Source organism: Hypanus sabinus, chromosome 5 (assembly GCF_030144855.1).
Source record: "Hypanus sabinus isolate sHypSab1 chromosome 5, sHypSab1.hap1, whole genome shotgun sequence".
Lineage (NCBI taxonomy): Eukaryota > Metazoa > Chordata > Chondrichthyes > Myliobatiformes > Dasyatidae > Hypanus > Hypanus sabinus.
Genome location: NC_082710.1, coordinates 22,030,520 through 22,050,024, shown reverse-complemented (window position 1 = coordinate 22,050,024; position 19,505 = coordinate 22,030,520). Strand labels below are relative to the sequence as shown.

Below are 19,505 nucleotides of genomic sequence, written 5' to 3'. Positions count from 1 at the left end.
CACTCACTTTCTTCCCCTCTCCACCACTTCATCTGCCTATCACCCACACTCTCCTTCCAATGGGCCACATCTTCAGCGCTCCCTTCTGCCATCCTGGCTGCACTTCCTTTCCTATCAGATTCCAATATCTGCAACCCTTTGTTGTTTTCACTCATCATCTCCCAGCCTCTGTCACTATTTCTGCCCCTCTTCCAACTGCCAATCGCCTGTCCTTGCCAGCTTTTGACCCACCTCTTCCCCCCCCACCGATTAATAACGACATCTTTCCTTTACTCTTTCAGACAATATGAAGGGTCTGAACTCTTGACTGTCTATTTCTTTCTACAGATGCTGCTGGACCTGCTGGATTCCTCCAGCAATTTGTTTTTTAGCACCTTGCTCAATTAAAATTCTAAATTTGTTTTTGCTTCCTGGCTTCCTCCTCATTATGTATTTGACTGCTCAGCTAATTTGAATACACCATAAACCCCGATTACTTGTGGTCCACTTAAACTAATACCTAGTCTCAAGGCGAGTCAAGAAAGACACAGGAAGGCGTCCGCTCCTGCCCCAACAGGCGGTGCTCCTTGCCCCATCTGCAACCGTATCTGCGCTTCAGACTTCGGCCTCAGAAATCATATGCACGCCCACAGACATTGACTACGCAACACAATCGGCCTCCTCGGACTTCAAGAGACTACTACTTAACTTAGTCTTAATCAACAGAAACTCAATATAACATCGCAATAACAAAGGTTTTGAAATTGTCATATGATACAGAAAATGCTGTAAGTACTTAGCCATCCTCTCTGATCAGAAAAACAAAGTTAACATTTCAGAAAATTTATTTCTATTTTCCCTTATGCCCCTTCTAAATTCATCTCATCTATCAAACTCTAGTTCTGCATCAACAGGTATATCAAATTGCCCCTCTTCCTTTTGTGATTCTTATGCCAGCTGATGTTGTTGGATGATCCCCTCTCACTGGAAACTATACAATAAATTTCAACAACTATTATTAACATTCCTTAACCTCATCTCTACACTTCCGTTCTGGGGATAAATATAGCTGCCTTACATCCAGTTTCACTTTTGGCACAAAATTTATGAACATGTTTTCATCTCACAAATGATAATTGGCATAACTTTTTTCAAAAGTAAATACAGTAGAAACAAAAAATCATATTACAACTCCTAGAACCTGCAATAGTTTATTCAATAAGCATATATTTTGCAACACACTCTGATGAAAGGATTTAAAAAATGCACTATGGCCATAGATGTTCCCTGGCCTGCTGAGTTCCTCCAGCATTTTGTGTGTTGTTGCTTGGATTTCCAGCATCTGCAGGTTTTCTTTTGTTTAGACAGCTAAATCTATTTACCTCAGAGATCCATGCAACCCATAGAAATTTAATTAAGGTATTTTAAAAGCAAATAATAAAATTATGAATATAAAACAGTTAATTAGAGGTTTTAATTACTGACCTGATTGCTGAATAAAGTTAAGCATAAAAAGGCTTTTCTTTTTCACAGGTACTTTACTCACTTTTGGAAGCCCAGTTCAGGCAGTAGGATAGATTCACTGAAAGTGCTGATAAGAGAACTTGGGTATTACCCTAACAATGGCTGATACAACTCCTTAAGAATGTAAATAATAGTCTGCCTCAGCAGTCATTGAAGCTGCCTCATTATGATAGTGGAAGAAAAGGAACTCAGCACTGTTTGAAACTCCTTAATGAGCAGCCAAAAACAGAAAATGCCTGGCTTCAAATTATTATCCCATTTCTTGTGCAAGCAGGTTCTTTGATCTGGGGCCATAAAGATAAGAAGAAAATAACTGTCAAGTGAGCTGTTTTATGCCTTGATGTGTTGATTCCACATATCCACTTCATACCAGGACGACTTTGAAAATGTTAAACTGAAGTCTAAAGAATTAATGGTAACAACCAATTTCTGACGTATTCACATTTTCTAATTAGAGTTTATCTCTCAACTTTGTATCATGGCTTTTTATAAACATTGTTTAAGATTCTCCTTGAGCATATTGTGGTGAACTACATATACCTGTCTGGACACGCCCCCTCGCTGACTGCTCCTGTGGCTCCTCCCACGGACCCCGGTATAAAGGCGATTGGAGCCACAGACCCTTCCTCAGTCTCCAGGATGTCGTCTGGTGGTCATTTGCTGCTTGTTCTTTCTTCCAGCCAATAAAAGCCTATATCTCACCTCATGTGTCCAAGAGTTATTGATGGTGCATCATATATATAGTTACTATTTCAGCTATCTGAGCTAATAAAGTCATCTTAGTCTTGGAACAATGTTCAAAGTAAATTTATTATCAAAATACATATGTATACAACCCTGAGATTAATTTTCTTGCAGGCAATCACAGCAAATACAAAAAACAATTGAGTAAATGAAAGACTACACCCAGGACAGACAAATAACCAAAGTGCAAACGACAACTGTGATTGTTGCATAACTGTAGTTAATATGCACTGCTTTCTAGGATTTAACATACCTTAACATGGAGCTCTGGATGAGAATTCATATAATCAAACAGCTTCTGATAATTTTGAAACTGTTGGTCCCATTCTGACAATTGATCATAGCGAAAATCATCCCCCAGAGGAGCCAAAAGCACTTTGGTTCTGAAAAGTTTGGACTTTTTTCTATATTGATCTAAGAGGAGTTTGGCTCTTCAAAAACAAAATTAAAACATTTGATATATTAATCATTAAAGCAGTAGAATTATATTTAGTTTTGCAGCAAAAATACAAAGGAAGCAACCACTGAACAATTAGCACCTTATCATTTACAATGAATTTCTTTTTACGGTACAGAGTATCATTGCATAGATGAGTACTCAAACAGGAAAAGACCACAAACAAAAATGAGCTGAATAATCACCTGTTTTTGATGAAGAATAAGATTGAAGGGAGATATCAGAAAGTGGAAGGGATGGAAAAGTGATAGGAGAGCAGAGTGGTGGGTGGCTGGCAGGGAGGGAGAGGGAGGCAGTGAGAGAGAGAGACAGAGAGAGAGAGAATAAGGAGGGAGGGAGAGAGGTGGGGGTTTGAGGGGGAGAGAGAGGTGGGGTTTGGGGGAGAGAGAGGTGGGGGTTTGAGGGGGAGAGAGGTGGGGAGAGAGAGAGGGGTGTACAGGGAGGTTGGGGGGGAGACAGAGAGCAAGACAGACTAAAGAGAAAAGTGAGTTAGAAACAGGACAATTGGAGAGGGAGAGAGGATGGTCAAAAGAAAGAGATGATCAAGAGGTGGGCAGAGAAGAGAAAGAGGGGTGCTGATGAGAAAGAGCAAGAGATGATGAAGAGACAAAGAGACAAGGCAGTTGAAAGTGAGAGAAAGTCAGGAGATTTGAGCTGAGAGAGATGGCAATAGAAAGAAAGACTCGAGACTGTAATATGTGGGCAATGAGAAGGAGATGCAAGGGAGAAAGAAGTAAATGAGAGAGAAAGAGAGAGACAAATTATAGAGAAGCAGAGAGAGAGCACAGGGGAAAGATGCAGAGAGGTGTAAAGGAACAGAAAATGAAAGGAGAAACTGAGAAAGAGGAGAGAGAAAGGTAGGTGAAGAATCACAGAATCAGAGTACAGCATGGAAACAGGCCTTTTGGCCTACCAAGCCTCCGCAGACCATCAAACGCTCACTTACACTAATCAGGTTTCATATGAGACTGGGGACATGAAAGTGAAGAGTTTGAGGGGATAGAATGAGTGAAAATATGATGAGGGAGGGTGGATTAAGGGAGGGCACAAAAGTTAGTTCATGTTGGGTTTTCTTCACTCCCATGTGGGATCCAAATCGGAAGTGAAGCAGATTGGAGGCTAGAAATTGAAACAGAAATGAATGTCAGCAAGGTCAGTAGGCAAGACAGACAGTAACATGGCAGGGAGTGAAGAAAGACCATTAGATTAAATTGCATTTATTTCAATGGAAGAGGCCTGGCAGGTAAGGCAGATGAACTCAGCACATGGATAGCTACATTGGACTGGAATATTACAGCCATTACAAACATATAGCCAAGAGAGGAGCAGGACTGGTGGCTAAATGTTACAGGGTATTGGTGCTGTAAGTGGAAATGAGGAAGAGGAAGATTTGGAAGGTGTGGGTCAAGAAGTTACATTTTTTCTTTAATGAGAAATTCATTGCAGTAATTCAAGAGGAATTAGATATGCAAAGGGACTGACCTGGCCCACAAGTTGTACTTCCAAATGGGTGCAAGCAAATTTTGATTGTATTAGAAAGGAACTTGCAAGGGTTGATTAAAATAGGTTGTTTGCAGGCAATGGGCTGTCTGGCAAGTGGGAAGTTCTTAAAAGTGAGATGCTGAGCATTCAAGATATGAATGTTTCTGTTGGATCCACATGTTCCTCCCCCTTCTTCAGCCTGTGGTTTCCTTCTGCTTTAAGAAGATCATTATCATCCCAGTACCCAAGAAAAATTGCTACTACCCAGTGGCTCTGGCATCTACCATCACGAAGTGCTTCGGGTGGCCTGTCATGACGCACATCAACTCCAACCTTCCAGACAATCTCGACCTACAGCAATTTGCCTCCTGCCAAACAGGTGGATGGCAGACGCAACCTCCCTAGTCCTACATTCATCCCCTAGTATCTAGACATAAAGACACCTACATCAGACTATTCGTTATTGACTACAATTCCACCTTCAATATTATTATTCAACAAACTTGTCATCAGACTCTGAATCCTTGACCTCCTGACCAACAAACTGCAATCAATAAGGATAGATAGCAACACTTACACCATGATTATTTGCTTCACAAAGTTGTGCCCTCAACCCCCTACACTCAGTACACTCAGGACTGAGTGGACAATTTCTGCACTTACTCCACCACAAGTTTGCAGTTAATACCACTTCCTCCTTCCTGTGAGCTTTCTAACTCATCCCGATAAGCTCTCTATTTAATTCCTGTACTCCAATTCAAATATCAATGAATCAGTGCACTGGAAGGAGGTAAAGAGCTTAGTGACATGGTTTCATAACAACAACCTTTTCCTCAATGTCAAAAATAGAGCTGGTCATTGACTTCAGAAAGGGGGGCAGCACACAGGCGCACATCTGCATCAATGGTGTGTGATTGAGAAGTTGAGAGCTTCAAGTTCCTAGGTGTGAACATCACTAATAGCCTGTCCTGATCCAACCACATAGATGCCGTGATCAAATAAGCTCACCAGTGCCTTTATTTCCCTTGCAAACTAAAGGAATTTGTAATGTCCCTACAGACCAGTCATATTTTCAACAATATACTACAGAAAACATCTGGATGAATAATGGCTTGGTGTGGCAACTGCTCTGCATGTGACCTCAAGAAACTGCAGTGGATACAATTCAGCACTTCACGGTAACCAAGCTCCCCTCTCTGGACCCCATCTATATTATCACTGCTTCAGTAAAGCAGCCAGCATATTCAAAGATCCCACCCATACTGGGCAACCTCTCTTCTCCCCTCTTCCATCTGGAAAAAATAGAAAATCCTGAAAGTACATAACACCAGGCTCAAGGACAGGTTCTATCGCACTGTTATCAGAGCCTTGAACAGACCTCTTGTATGATAAAACGGACTTTTGACCACACAATCAATCTTGTTATGATCTTGTACTTTACTGTTTAATTGCACTGCACTTTGGCTGTAGCTTTTACAATTTACTCTACGTTGTTAATTTTTAACCCTGTTCTACCTCAATGCACTGTGGTTTGATTTGATCTGTATGAACAGTATGCAAGACAAGCTTTTCACTGTATCTTGGTACACGTGGCAATAATAACACAATATCAGTACTACGAGAGTAAAAGGCAATGGTAGCAGAAGGAGGAAACCCTAGATGAGGAGAGATATTGAGGTTCTGGTCAGAAAAAAGGTGGCATGGGTCAAGTACTGGTAACTGTAATCAACTGAAGAGAGTATAGGGGATACAGAAGTATACTCAGGAAAGAAATCAGAAGGGCAAAATGGGGGCATGAAGTACCTTTGGGAAAGGTGGTTAAGCAGAATCCAAAGAGATTTTTATATACTCTTTATTAAAGGATAAAGAATAACTAGAGAGAGAAAAGGCGCTTTCAAAGACCAAGGTTGACATCATTGTGTGGAACCACTGGAAATAGGTGAAACCCTCAATATTTTTTTTATTTTCTCCTATTTTTATCAAACCATGGAGAACAAGATGAAGACTTCAGAACTTGAGATAGTTTATGGGGCTGTCTTGGGGATAGTCCACTTTACAGCAGAGGATGTACTGTATGTCTTAAAGCATATGAAGGTAGATGACTCTCCAGGGCCTGATAAGGTAATCCAACAAAATTGTGGGAATCGAGAGAAAAATTGTTGGAAGCCCTGAATGAGATATATAATTCATCCGAACTGACAGGAAAAGTAACATATAACTGAAAGGTGGTTATTGTTATGGCTTTATTTAAGAAGGGCTGCAAAGAAAAAAACTTGGCAATTATAGACCAGTGAGCCTAATGTCTATGGCAGATGATTAACAGAAGGGCTTCTGGGAATAAGATATACAAGCATTTGGAAAGGAAAGAAATAATCAGCAAAGTTTGTGTGTGCGAGACCGTATCTTACAAAATTGAGTTTTCTGAATAAGTAACCAAGAAGGTCAATGAAAGCAGGGTAGTAAATACAGTCTATGTTGACTAAAGTAAGATATTTGATAAAGTTCAACATGGTAAAACTGCTGTGGAAGGTTAGATTGCTTGAGATCCAGGGAGAACTAGCTAATTGTATGTACAACAAAAACACACAAAATACTGCAGGAACTCAACAGTCATTGGAGAATGTGGTTTTATGTGCCATGTCACGAAGGCCAATTTGTGCATTAAGTCATTCTGTCAAAACACTGATACATAAATTTAGATTGTTTAATTTGTGTATGTAAATCCAGTTGTTGGCCATATTTTTCTCATTTCTTCCTCAAATGTCATTTATAAGAAAACATCCCAAAGCACCTTTATTGGCCAAAGTCTCAGATAGCTGGTGGGATCATAGATACATATAGTAGGTGCAGTAATTAATTCAAAATATCACAGATAAGCCACTCTATACTCCCCAAAGCCAAATTCCTCTTCTGCAGATAATGAAAAAAATTCTATTTTCTATTTCTCACTGTATCTGAGATGTTACATATAAATGCATTTTCTGTAATTACTTAATACAGATTTGAATTAATTTTAGAACTTAATTGAAGATTTTTAGATGTTACCTTTCTTGAACATTGCCATTGTGTATTTCAACTGGAGGTATCCTCCAAGGACAGCTAATTCTGCCTCCAGGAAGGCGTTTGAAATCAAATTGGCAGCAGATTTTAGGATCAGGGCCACAAGTATGAGGAACATCATAACTATAAAATGGCATCATATGACAAAGGATGTCAGTGTTGCCACTTCGATCTGAAATCATAGTAACAGTAGAGAATGCATGAGAGAACTAATATAACTAATTTTTTAAAATAATATTCCATTAATTAACAGAAAACAAGTTTATGAATGATAAAACACAAGAGAATCAGGCTTGATAAGAGCTCATGGTTATGAGCAGAGCAGGTTGGCTCGACACATTTCAACACAATGGGTAACGATCTGAGTTGTCAAGCCACATTAATTGTGTCAGCATGACTTTGGAAAGTACAATATAAATTCAATGGACTGTGAATGAAAGCAGAATACAGGTCTTTGTGCAGCAGCATGGAGCTGACAAAGTTGGTAACTGATAATGAAATAACAAATGATCTCCCATCTTCAAACTCAGGAGATTTCCCGTATGTGTTTTGCAGATGTGGTAGCTCAAAGTTAGACATCCATATAGTCAGTATCATCATATTCAGGAATAAAAAAGGTCGTTCCATAAGGTCTGGGGACCCTTTATTGAGTACTTTCATAACCTTCCTCTTAACTAAGGTTTTTTTCTCGGTCCCTTGCTTTCAGCTCTTTTTTTTGGTAGTAGGCATTATTATCTTCTGGTTTCAAGTGTATTTACAGTTTTGGGGGTTTGAATGTCCTGATTTATATTCTCTATATTGTGTTGTGGTTGGTCTGGAGTTTTTTTTTGTTGCGGGGCTTGGGGAGGATACTAACTTTACATGTCTTCAATTTGGGTGCTTTCTCAATGATCTTTTTTGTATTATAATATTATTGTATGTTTATTTTTGCACTGTATTAATTTTCTTCATTTTGATTTGGGGGTTTTTTTCTATCTGTAGTGATGTAGAAAATGCATAAAAAAACTAATTAAAAAGTCTAAACTCTGAAGCTACAACAAAAGTGCAAACTAAACAAGAAAAAAAACAAGCAACGGATACCAAGTAATCATACAACCAACAAGTCAAATCAAAGCTCTGCTATCCTGCTGCATCCTAATGTGGGTGGATATCATTTATTAAATAGCTAAATGGAGGGAAAAGTTCCAGGAACATCTCTATCATCAACAATAGCTATATTTAGCTTAACTGCCAAAGACAAAGCTGAGGTTGCTACAAAATTCAGACAGTGTTTACGTTTTGAAACAACTAGATAGACTGGATACGGGAGGATGATTCCCTTGAATGAGGGGCAGCAATGTGAGGTAAGACACTTTAGACTGAAATAAGAGGCTATTTATACACTCAGAGGTTGCTAAATACGTCGAACTCTCTATAACGGAAGGCAGTGAATATACAAAAGGAATCAAGGGTTTTGAGGGAGAAAAGAAATTTGGTACTGAGACATGGAATCAATCAGCCATGATGGTACTGTATACATGTGCAGGCTTGAAGGACTGAATCATTAATTCCTGTTCTTATTTACTATGAAACCATCTTCAGCTGAGAGTCAAATTCAATGTTAAGAGCCAATTTCAATATTAGGTCCCTAAGTTCCATGTGTTCAGATGTAAGTATGTGCTGATCCTTGGGTTAATGTTAGACATTATTGGATCAATGCAGGAAATCAAAGCTAAAGATCAGAGTGGGAAGGAGATGGAGAACTAAAGTGATAGGCATCTATAGGTAACCCACAAAGCGGCATCTAACATATTTCTGGCTCTCCCAGTGCTTGGGGAGGTGAAATGAATCTCTGTATGGTGGTGGAATCTTTTTGCAACTGGTGAAAGAAGATCTGTTGAATATGGAGGTTGGTGGGATGCAAGGTGACAAAGAAGAGAAATGTTTTCTTGTTTTATCCAGGAGTAAAAGCAGTGAGATCAAAGACGAAAGAAACTAGGAAGATAAAATCAAGAGCTCTGTCCATTACAGAGAAATGGATGCCATGGTTCAGGAAGAACCAAGATCCTTCAGATTTTCCTTTGCTGAACATTTCATCACTGAAGCAAATGCAATAGAGAAGAAACAGAAGATTTATCCTTCTCTTCCAGCTAGGAGGATATAAGAATAGAAGTGCAAGAAATATTGGAGATGCAGGCCAACATATCTGTTAGCCTGGGATGACAGTCCTTGACAAGGAATGTTTGGACCCAAATGCTGGAGTATCCAAAGCAAGGATCGAGACACAGTATCAAACTGGATTGAGAGCTGAACACAAAACAAATGCTAAATGTTATCACTAGTAGAGCTTACAAATGAGCTCTTTAAATACCCAATTCTTGGTGCCCAAAACATGATTGCCAATTAGCAGGACTGTCCTGAACCCTTAAAGGGGCCGTGCCAGATATTCATACTCCGGGGAGTTTGAGCATCTAAATCCTGGAAACTGGCTTGGTTGAGAGCATCTTGTAATATAGCCATGGAAGATAGGAAGCCAAGGTAAATGAAACAGAATATACCTTAATAGTCTATTATGTAGAAAATAGCCACCCTATTTGTGCTGTCTCAGTCATCAAAGTAATGGGAGTTGTCATCAATTCTTAATTTCTATTAGATAACATTTAACAATAAACCTTCTCACCAGTATTAAGCTTGGACTTTACCAAGATCAACAAGCTCCAAGTATCAATGGTCCAAACAAGAACCCTTAATTATTAAACGAAAATGCCAAAAACTGGTGCACTATTCAATCAATATACTACTGAATTTTTAAAAATTGTCAAAAAATGAATAGTTTGCTGTTAATTGGTACCTTTGCTCCAGGTGAAAAGTTACACTTGCCCTCTCATTATTTCCTGACCACAGCCCCTACCTTTGCAGTTTTGGCATTCATCGGTGAATCTAAATCTGCTGGAAGAACTCAGGTAATTAAGCAGCATCTGTGAGTAGAAATGAACTGACAGGTCTGATGCAAGGTTTGTCAACAATTCCTTTCATCCCACAGATGCTACATGACCTGCTGAATTCTTCCAACAGATTGTTTAACGCTCCTGATTCCAGCATCTGTAGTCTCATGTCTCAACATGTACATAGATTCTTTTGTCACAGAGCAGTGCACCTCTGTTCCCCTCCCTGCTTCAAAAAAACATTACTCTCACACTTGTCATTCTATTAGAGCTAAGGAATGGTTAGCAGTAGTTAACGAATACAGTACAACTTGGACAGCGACATAATCCTGGATCTCCAAGCTTAACTATGCAATTGCTCTTGACATAAATTACATCAAGAGGTAGATCTGTTATTGTCCTGAAGTGGCCAGCAATGGCCAATAGCTATTCAGTGCGGTGTCTGACAATTTACTGTATAACAATAGGAATATGATGAATAAAGTCAGGGTAAAGATTTGGTATAATTTTTAAGTTAAGTACAACATTTATTAAACACACTCTGTCTGATAGAATTTCATGACTGTCTCATTATTATTTGAAATAGCATACAGTATATTGATCTCTAGTGGGGTTCTGAACAGTGAGCTCTTGTATCTATTCATATTCAGCCTTTTGTGTAACACTGTACATATGGGACTGTGCAAGATAAAAGTTAAACACCAAATTAATTGATGTTTAAATTTACACCAATAATGACAGTTATTACAAATGTCCTAAATACATGAGAAGAATTACAATTTTAATCTCAGCATTGCACAGTAAATTAGAATGTTATTAGATATATTCTACTATTTTCACCTACCCCAGTTCTGACGCCAGTAGAATTCCAGGTTCTTTTGAGTTGCAAAATGTTTCTTGACAGAATAGTGAACTCTCTGAATTAGCATATTTGACATACCAGTCTGTTTTAAAAGATATGCCATTGTAGATGTGTGACCAAATGGATCGATCGCCCATCCTGTCCTCGGTTTTACTCCTGTCATAATGAAGAAAAGATTAACCGGGTAATTACTAACTTGCTTGTACTAGGGAAGGAAAAAGGGTTAGCCATTTTATTTAATGAACAACAAAAACAAATCAGCACCATCAGAAAGAAGTTCCACAGAAGTACTTCTTTCAAGCAGAAAGATACAGAGCAACTGAGTTTGCTTTTCCAAGTCTGGGAATTGACAAAATTTGAGAAGATGCAGTAAATTACTGGTTATACACAAGACATAATATTAGTAATTTGTTATCTCATTGTGACACATCAGCTAACATGAATGGAAATATTTCAAAAACAGATAAGGAAATTATCAAGATGTAAACTATAAGGATAGTTATTCTCCATGAATTGGCAAGTTTGAAAATTAAAATCACATTTCTCTTCTGAACATTATTCCTATGGTAATTTTACTACAAGAGGGTTCCTTATGCCTTTTCACTACCCTAGAAGTTATCAGCAATTGTGTTGGTCACATAATATTTTGGAAAATGAAATGACATATTGACCTTTACCATAAGAGGGCTTGAAGGTCAACAGTAAAGCTATCTTACTGTAACTATAGGATTCTGCTGATATCACACTTGGAATATTTTGTTCAGATTTGATCTTCATACCAAGGGACAAAGGTATTGGCCAATGAAGAGAGGTTGAGCAGACTATATCCGTGTCAATTCAGAAAAGAGCTAATAAGATACAATTTCACTCGAAGGATAGTAAATGTTTGGAATGTGCTACTAAAGGGAACTGTGGTGGTCCAGTTGCTGAGTACTTTTAAAAAAAAGGTCATACTTCCAGTCAAGATTGTGCCTCTGTACAATGCTCCTTCAGTCGATATCATCTGGATCAATCATGAAACCATGTATTTCAATTCTTTTAAGTTGCTTTTCATCTTGAATGTGATCCTGGAACTTCTGGAGCCTGTGATTTGCAATTTAGAAATTATTTGGGTGTTCCAGCGCTCTGCAGTTTCCAAGGGGATTCCGGGAGCAGCCTGTGGGAACTTAAGTGGCAAGAAGGCTGCAAGCCAATATTTGACTCCATTTCACCAGTTAAAGCTTCCATTTTTCACTAATTTAAGCAATCTGCTGATGGACAGGAGTGACATCTTTTTTATCATTGGGGGAATCGCTCTGCTACAGAGAGGAGAAACTGCTTTTTTAAATCGCTGTTGAGATCACTCTGTTATGGAGAGGGAGAACACTGCCCACGTTGCCTGTGTTTTGGATGTGGACTTGGACAGTGGACTTTTTTTTCAGTCTTATGGGTTTTTTATATTCTGTGTTTTTTGCCTGATATTTCTTTTTTTTGTGTGTGTGCAAGGGAGAGGGATTTGGGGGTTGATGTTCCTGTTCCATTATTGTTTGTTTTTTTTGTGCAGGGAGGAGGAATTTGGGGGTGTTGATCATGCTACCATTTGTTTCTTTCTTGGTTTCATGGCTATCTGGAGAAGAAAGTTTTCAGAATTGCATACTCTGATAATAAATGAACCTTTGAAAATTTTTGGGTAGCAAAGGAATCAAGGGAAATGGCAACATATCAGCATGTAGAGACATGGGTTTGCCTACAGGAATCAAGGATCAAGCATAAAGAGGAGGAGGGGAGGAGGGGAATAGCAGAAGATGAGCTGTCATCATCAAGAAATCCCTGGGCTGGGACAACTATGCAGCCAAAAAAGTGAAAACATAACAGTTTTCATCACATCCGACCATTTGTGGTAAAAGAAACCACTGGGTCTGGACGGGCCTGTCAACACATGGAGCAGGTGCTGCCATTCTCAGCAATGAGCCAGTGTAAAGAGCTGGCCAGGGTGCAACCTGAACCCAACATCTCAAAGCTGAGAGGCTGTACTCCTTAGCCAACTCAACATCAACCCTCAATGGCAATCTGTTCATACTGAGCCCAGGGTGATTCACTGTTTGTTTCAGGCCAAAGTCATCCCGCAGCAATGAGACGGATAAGGGCTTATGCTAGGTGCTCAGCGGCTTGGCAGAGTAACTCCTGGCCTGTTTTAAAGTAGGTTTGCTGGCACTAAAACGTCCTATAAATGCCTGTGAGTGTTCCAATGGACTAAGAGAACTAAAATGAAACAGTACTCTCCAGAGCAGCACTAATTGGGTACCAGTGGAGAGGATGTAGATGCAAATTAACAAGTAGAAAGATTAGAGTGTTTTGAATGACATCCTTTTCCTTCACAACTTGATCGGGGTTGGAACTTACTGCCTTAAAGGTTAGTAGATGCTGAATTGATCACATTAGCTGGATGAACATCTGAAATGAACTGTTATGTACAAGGCTACTGAGTGAGAGCTGTAATGCAAGAGTAACAAAGCAGATGCATTATTGATTGAACTATATGGCACCTTCCTGTGCTATAACATTTGATGATGGTAGCAGTTATAAAAAAGTAATAAGCCAGTATCCAAGGAGAGGGAACAATTTAAAATGTCAGCTAACCCTGGACCTGAGAAGAGATACATTCTGTGGACAAAATGAGTTCCAAGGGGATTTGAAGAAAAATAGGAAAGGATTTCAGGAAATTCATGTTGAGGGAAAGACAGCAGTGAAAACATTGAGTTTGCAGGGAAAAGGTAGTGTTTCCAAATTCATGGATAAAGTTTTCTTAACTTTTCTGCTATTGATTTAGTAAATTTATTAATTTAATAATTTAGTATTAATATTTTAGAAATTTTACACAAAGTCTCTTAATTGGAGAAAAATATAAGTAGACAAGAATTGAGAAACTTATACATCTATATCAACAATGACTTTATTGATGATTGAACCTTTGATGTGGTTGACAAACAGAAGCATAGAATTAATAGTCAATTTCTACAAAACTCCATGACAAATTGTTAATATATTCAGAAATGGTGGTTAGTAATTGAAAGAAAAGATGCAAGAATAATCTCTGAATAATTCTCACCCAAGTTCTTCTCAAGCCACTGATGTCCTTCAATCAGCTGGTCAATCATTGCAAAATAATGTGTACTGGCCTCATCAGTCATGACCCAACCTCCTGTTGTTATTTCAAACTGACCCTGTTCACAAAGCCTAGAAAAGTAGCACCAAATTTTAGAAATTCATATCAAGACAGCAAAATGCTATATTTCAATATTCCTTTAAAAGTCTCCTTTAATATTCATGGTTTAGAAAACAATAAAATTCAGAATTAAGTAGTACTTGGAAGAAAAACTATTTGAACAAAAATATAATCCAAAAGCAAAATACTGTAATTGCTGTGGAATTCATAATTAATCAGAAAAATGCTGGAAATACACAGTCAGATAGGTAGCAACTGTGGAAGAACTTTCTTATTGATGAACTTTTATTAGAACCACTGAACTGGCAAGTAGTTTTCTGGCATCGTCAATTTTATTTTGAAAAACACGTAGAGAGTATAATATAGTCTCACTTAAACTACCTGCAAATTAAATTCTTTTTTTGAAGCCACTTAAAAATAAAATCTCTGAAAATATTCTTTAAGTTCTTTAAGTACTTCCACATCTTAGAGCAAAAACTAATCTACATAGTGAAGTATATTCCTGTTTTTAAAATGCAAATATTTTCATTTTTCTTTAGGACATTCAGAAATTATTGAAAGGGAACGGTAGGGTTTTGATAAATCCCCAGTCTCAAATGACTTCCTATCATTTAAATAAAAAACACAAAATGCCCAACATGGAGAATTTGTAGAACATTTTTAAATAGATGTTAGATTCAACTAGAATTTCAATGAATATTCTTGATTTTGCTGGCCACTAACTGACCATAAATGATCCACAAAGTGCGAACAGTTTGTTATAAAAAGTTGTTTTGTGTACTAAACAATCTAAAATCTAAATTCTTATATTCTTAAGTGCAGTTAAAATTGATGACGAAAACTTATTGACCCAGACTTGGTTCTATTTCTTTCTCTACAGATACTGCCTTACCTGCTCACCATTCAAACATTTTCTGCTTCTGCTACAAATTTTCAACATCTACAGCATTTTTTTACTTACTAAATAATCAATATTTGGCTGTATTATCAAAATATTCTGGCAGACCAGAGATGGTATGAAACATTGTGTCTAAAGGACAGACACTTAAAAACTTCCATACACCAAAATCTGCAAATCATATCGCTGATCAACTTGTGAGATGAAGACTGTAAAATGTTTTGCTTGCACACTTTCAACAGAATTATCCTATTAATACAAGTCATACAGTACAGAAAGAGACCCCTTTGTGCTCATATCAACCAAAATATCCATCTATGCATCCCATTTGCCCACATTTGGCTCATATCCCTCCAAACTAGGGACCCCTTGGTTAATGGTAGGGGTCCAAGGTGTTAAATAGGTTGGGAACCCCTGCTCAAAATCTTTCCCATCCACGTACCTGTCCAAATGACTTCCAAATGCTGTTACTTTACCTGCTCAGCCATTTCCTTAGCTCAAATCATATATAGACCACCTTGGTGAGAAAGTTGCCACTCTGGCTTGCATTAAGTCTCTCCCATCTCCTTTAAATCTCCACTTTTTAGTTCTTGATTCCTAATCCATAGGAAAGAGACTTTCTGAATTTCCCCTATCTACATCTCTCATGATTTTATACACCCCTATAAGATCACCCCTCACTCTCCTATGCTCCAATGAATAAAGTCTACTTTGTTCAATCGCTCTTGATAATTTAATCCCTAGAGTCCCGGCAACGTCCTTGTAAATCTTTTCTGAACGCTTCCCAACTTAACATCTTTCCTTTAGCAGTGTGACCAAAACTGAACACAATATTGCAAATGTGGCCTCACCGACATCTTGTACAACTACAACATGACATCCCATCTTCTATACTCAATGTCCTATCTGAAGCCAAAAGTTTCTTCCCATCCTGTATACCCATGAAATCACTTTCAGGGAACCATGTACTTGGACTCCCTAACTGTCTATTCCACAATATAGAAGAATGAAAGGCAATTTCACAGTTTATAAAATCATGAATGAGATGGATAAAATGGATAGTCATAGTCTTTTCTCCAAAGATAGGGAATCTAAAACTAGAGTGCACAGATATAAGACGGGAGCAATAAAAAATACCTGAGAGGGAACTTCTTTACACAAAGGGCAGTAAGAATCTGGAATGAGCTGCCAGAGGAAGTGGTCAAGACAAGTACAAATGCAATATTTAAAAGGCATGGAGGAGAAGGGCTTGAAGAATTCTGGGCTGGAAGTGGACAACTGAGACTAGCAGGGAGGATGCTATGATCAGCATGGACCAGTTGGGCTGAAGAGCCTGTTTCCCAGTTGTATGTCTTTGATTCTATGACTTCCTGTCCAGTATACTGAAATGCTGACTATCCAAGATGAGTGCTGTATAAGCTGCAGATACATGAGTCTTGCCCCCAGAGTTGACTTCACATTTAAACTTTTAAACAATCATTTATATTCTCAGGTGATTTATTTTAATATTAGTTTTAAAATTTCAATTGGACATGCAATATGTAAAATCCATCCAAATACTATTTCGACATAAATGTTCCCATCTATACTAGCCCCATTTGGTCCATGCCAAACAAGCTTCTGCCGGTGTTACTGTTGTGGCCATGAGTGGTAACCAGGCTACAGAACTCAGAAAGCAACTACACTATTAGGACTTTTCTTTGATTCCAGTGACCTGAGCCATTTGAAACATTTGGTAAAAAATAGTTCTAAACAAACTACAAGTTATTGCAGAATTTCAAAATTATACTTTTATTTAAAACACACAAATTACCATTAACTAACGAAAAAAAAAACAGTATTTAGGCACCACATCATCACTACAAACCTTTGCAACTAAAGGCAACTGGCATTTTTGTAGCTAGGACCTGCAGGCATATGGACGTTTGAACCAGCAATACAGAGAGAGATCATGAATACGTCAAGGTCCTAGTCAAGTATAACTTTAGGCTAACACAGAACTTGCCACATCAAAAAGAACCTTGGATGGATATTATTATGGATGGATATTATTATGCCCCACTGGTAGATCTATCTTTGTTATCTTAATTCTGCTTTAAACAATGTACATTTGTTTATTAGTTATAAATTTATGATTAAAATCTTTCAGTTTTGAGGCTAGGTGAGATGAAACATTCACTTGCCTAAATAAATGTATTTCCAGTCAAGAAATATGAGAACATCAAGGGCAATGAAGCATATAAATAAGATATTAGGGCAGTATGGTAGCGTAGTGATTATCACAACACTTTACAGTACGGGCGAGCTGAGTTCAATGCCCGCCACTGCCTATAAGGAGTATGTATGTTTTCCCTTGTGTCCGCGTAGGTTTCCTCCAGGTGCTCCAGTTTCCTCCCACAGTCCAACGACAGACTAGCTGGTAGTTTGTGTAAATTATCCCAAGATTAAATCTGGGGATTGCTGGGGGCATGGCTTGAAGGGCCTATTTCGCGCTGTCTCAATAAATAAATATTTATAGAAGTGACCCCTAGTATCAGATCAACAAAATAGAGAGAGTACAGAGGAGATTTACTAGAATGTTACCTGGGTTTCAGCACCTAAGTTACAGAGAAAGGTTGAACAAGTTAGGTCTTTATTCTTTGGAGCGTAGAAGGTTGAGGGGGGATTTGATAGATGTATTTAAAATTATGAGAGGGATAGATAGAGTTGACGTGGATAGGCTTTTTCCATTGAGAGTAGGGGAGATTCAAACAAGAGGACATGAGTTGAGAGTTAAGGGGCAAAAGTTTAGGGGTAACACGAGCGGGAATTTCTTTACTCAGAGAGTGATGGCTGTGTGGAACGAGCTTCCAGGAGAAGTGGTAGAGGCAGGTTTGATTTTGTCATTTAAAAAAAAATTGGATAGGTATATGGACAGGAAAGGAATAGAGGGCTATGGGCTGAGTGCAGGTAGGTGGGACTAGGTGAGAGTAAGCGTTCAGCACTGACCAGAAGAGCCGAGATGGCCTGTTTCCGTGCTGTAATTGGTATATGGTTATATGGGTATACATTAATTGATTTTATATTTTTAATAGTGGGCTGTCTGTGTATAGTAATTCAATCTATAAAAATGGTGCAAGGTTTTGTTATCAGTAATAGAAAAAGTCTTAAAACTGTACACCTCTGTAATCATATTATACTGCCGAACATTTTTTGACAGCTACAAACCTTTTGACAGCATCTTTCTTCTGCCCATCAATACTGTTCCACCATTTTGAGAAGTATGAAATCTCAGACCAAATAAATTTCCTACGAGCATCTTCTTGTAGTTTAATCACCATGTTGTTCAGGATATGCTGAGTCTGATCTCTGTAGTAGTCATCAAATGTTTTCAGCCAACCTAAAAATAATTTTAACAATGCAAATAAATTAAAATATTAAGTTCTACTCAATACCCTTCCAAGCATTTATAGAAACATAGAAAACCAACAGCAAAATACAGGCCCTTCGGCCCATAATGGTGTGCTGAACATGTACTTACTTTAGAAATTACCTAGGGTTACCCATAGCCCTCTATTTTTCTAAGTTCCATGTATCTTTCCAGGAGTCTCTTAAAATACCCTATCATATCCATGTACTTTTATTTTTTGCAGTTGATAACCTACACAGATGGATTCACATTAGTTAGTTTTCCATGCCTTATTGCATATGAAACATTGTTTTTTGCACGGTATCAAAAGCAAGTTATTTTATTCCAGGTTAAATATAATCTTTTCCTACTGCATATTTTAGTCTCCTAAAGTAGGTACTTACTTTTCAAAGACTCTAAAAGGGTGAGGAAATTAATTTAACCCCACCTTCTAGGACACATGGAGGCTGATGAATGCATAATTGGGAGATTAAAAATCTAAAACTTGCAACTTGATGAATTTCCATCAAGTAACCTCTTCCACTGTTCCTATACAACCACATTGTGTTCCTGCTTTCATTTTAAGCAGAGGATGAGCTGCAGGAGCAGGTACAAATGTACTCTGAAGAGGAAGAACACTACTTAAGAATTAAGCATCAACTTTATTCACCATATATATTTACATGTATCAGGAATTTACTGTGGTGTGTTGGTGCAACATGCAACAAAAAACATTCAACAATTATGAAGAATAAAGAATTATATAAAAGTGAAGTTAGAAGTGCAAGTATGGAATAATATATGCATAAATACGAGCAAGTATTTACAATATAAACTGTATTATAAAAAGTGGTCTAAGGTTTTTACAGTGTAATGCAGTAATAAACAGAGGGAGGTGGGTGGGGGGGAGGGACTAACAAGAATGGTCGATCAGATTAACTGCTGGAGAAAATAAACTTTTAAGATGGCGCGAAGTTTTAAT

At 38.1% G+C, this 19,505-nt stretch overlaps 1 protein-coding gene across 1 annotated transcript in view; it reads right to left on the bottom strand.

The window, feature by feature from the left end:
* Positions 1-19,505, bottom strand: part of man2a1 (mannosidase, alpha, class 2A, member 1) — a 102,487-nt gene that overhangs the window by 67,776 nt on the left and 15,206 nt on the right. Inside the window, exons 4-8 of the mRNA XM_059969506.1 lie at positions 18,343-18,514; positions 14,121-14,248; positions 11,015-11,188; positions 7,232-7,418; positions 2,501-2,678 (exon numbers count right to left, since the gene is read on the bottom strand). Of these exons, the coding sequence (XP_059825489.1) occupies positions 2,501-2,678; positions 7,232-7,418; positions 11,015-11,188; positions 14,121-14,248; positions 18,343-18,514 (839 nt within the window). The remainder of the gene's footprint in view (positions 1-2,500; positions 2,679-7,231; positions 7,419-11,014; positions 11,189-14,120; positions 14,249-18,342; positions 18,515-19,505) is intronic.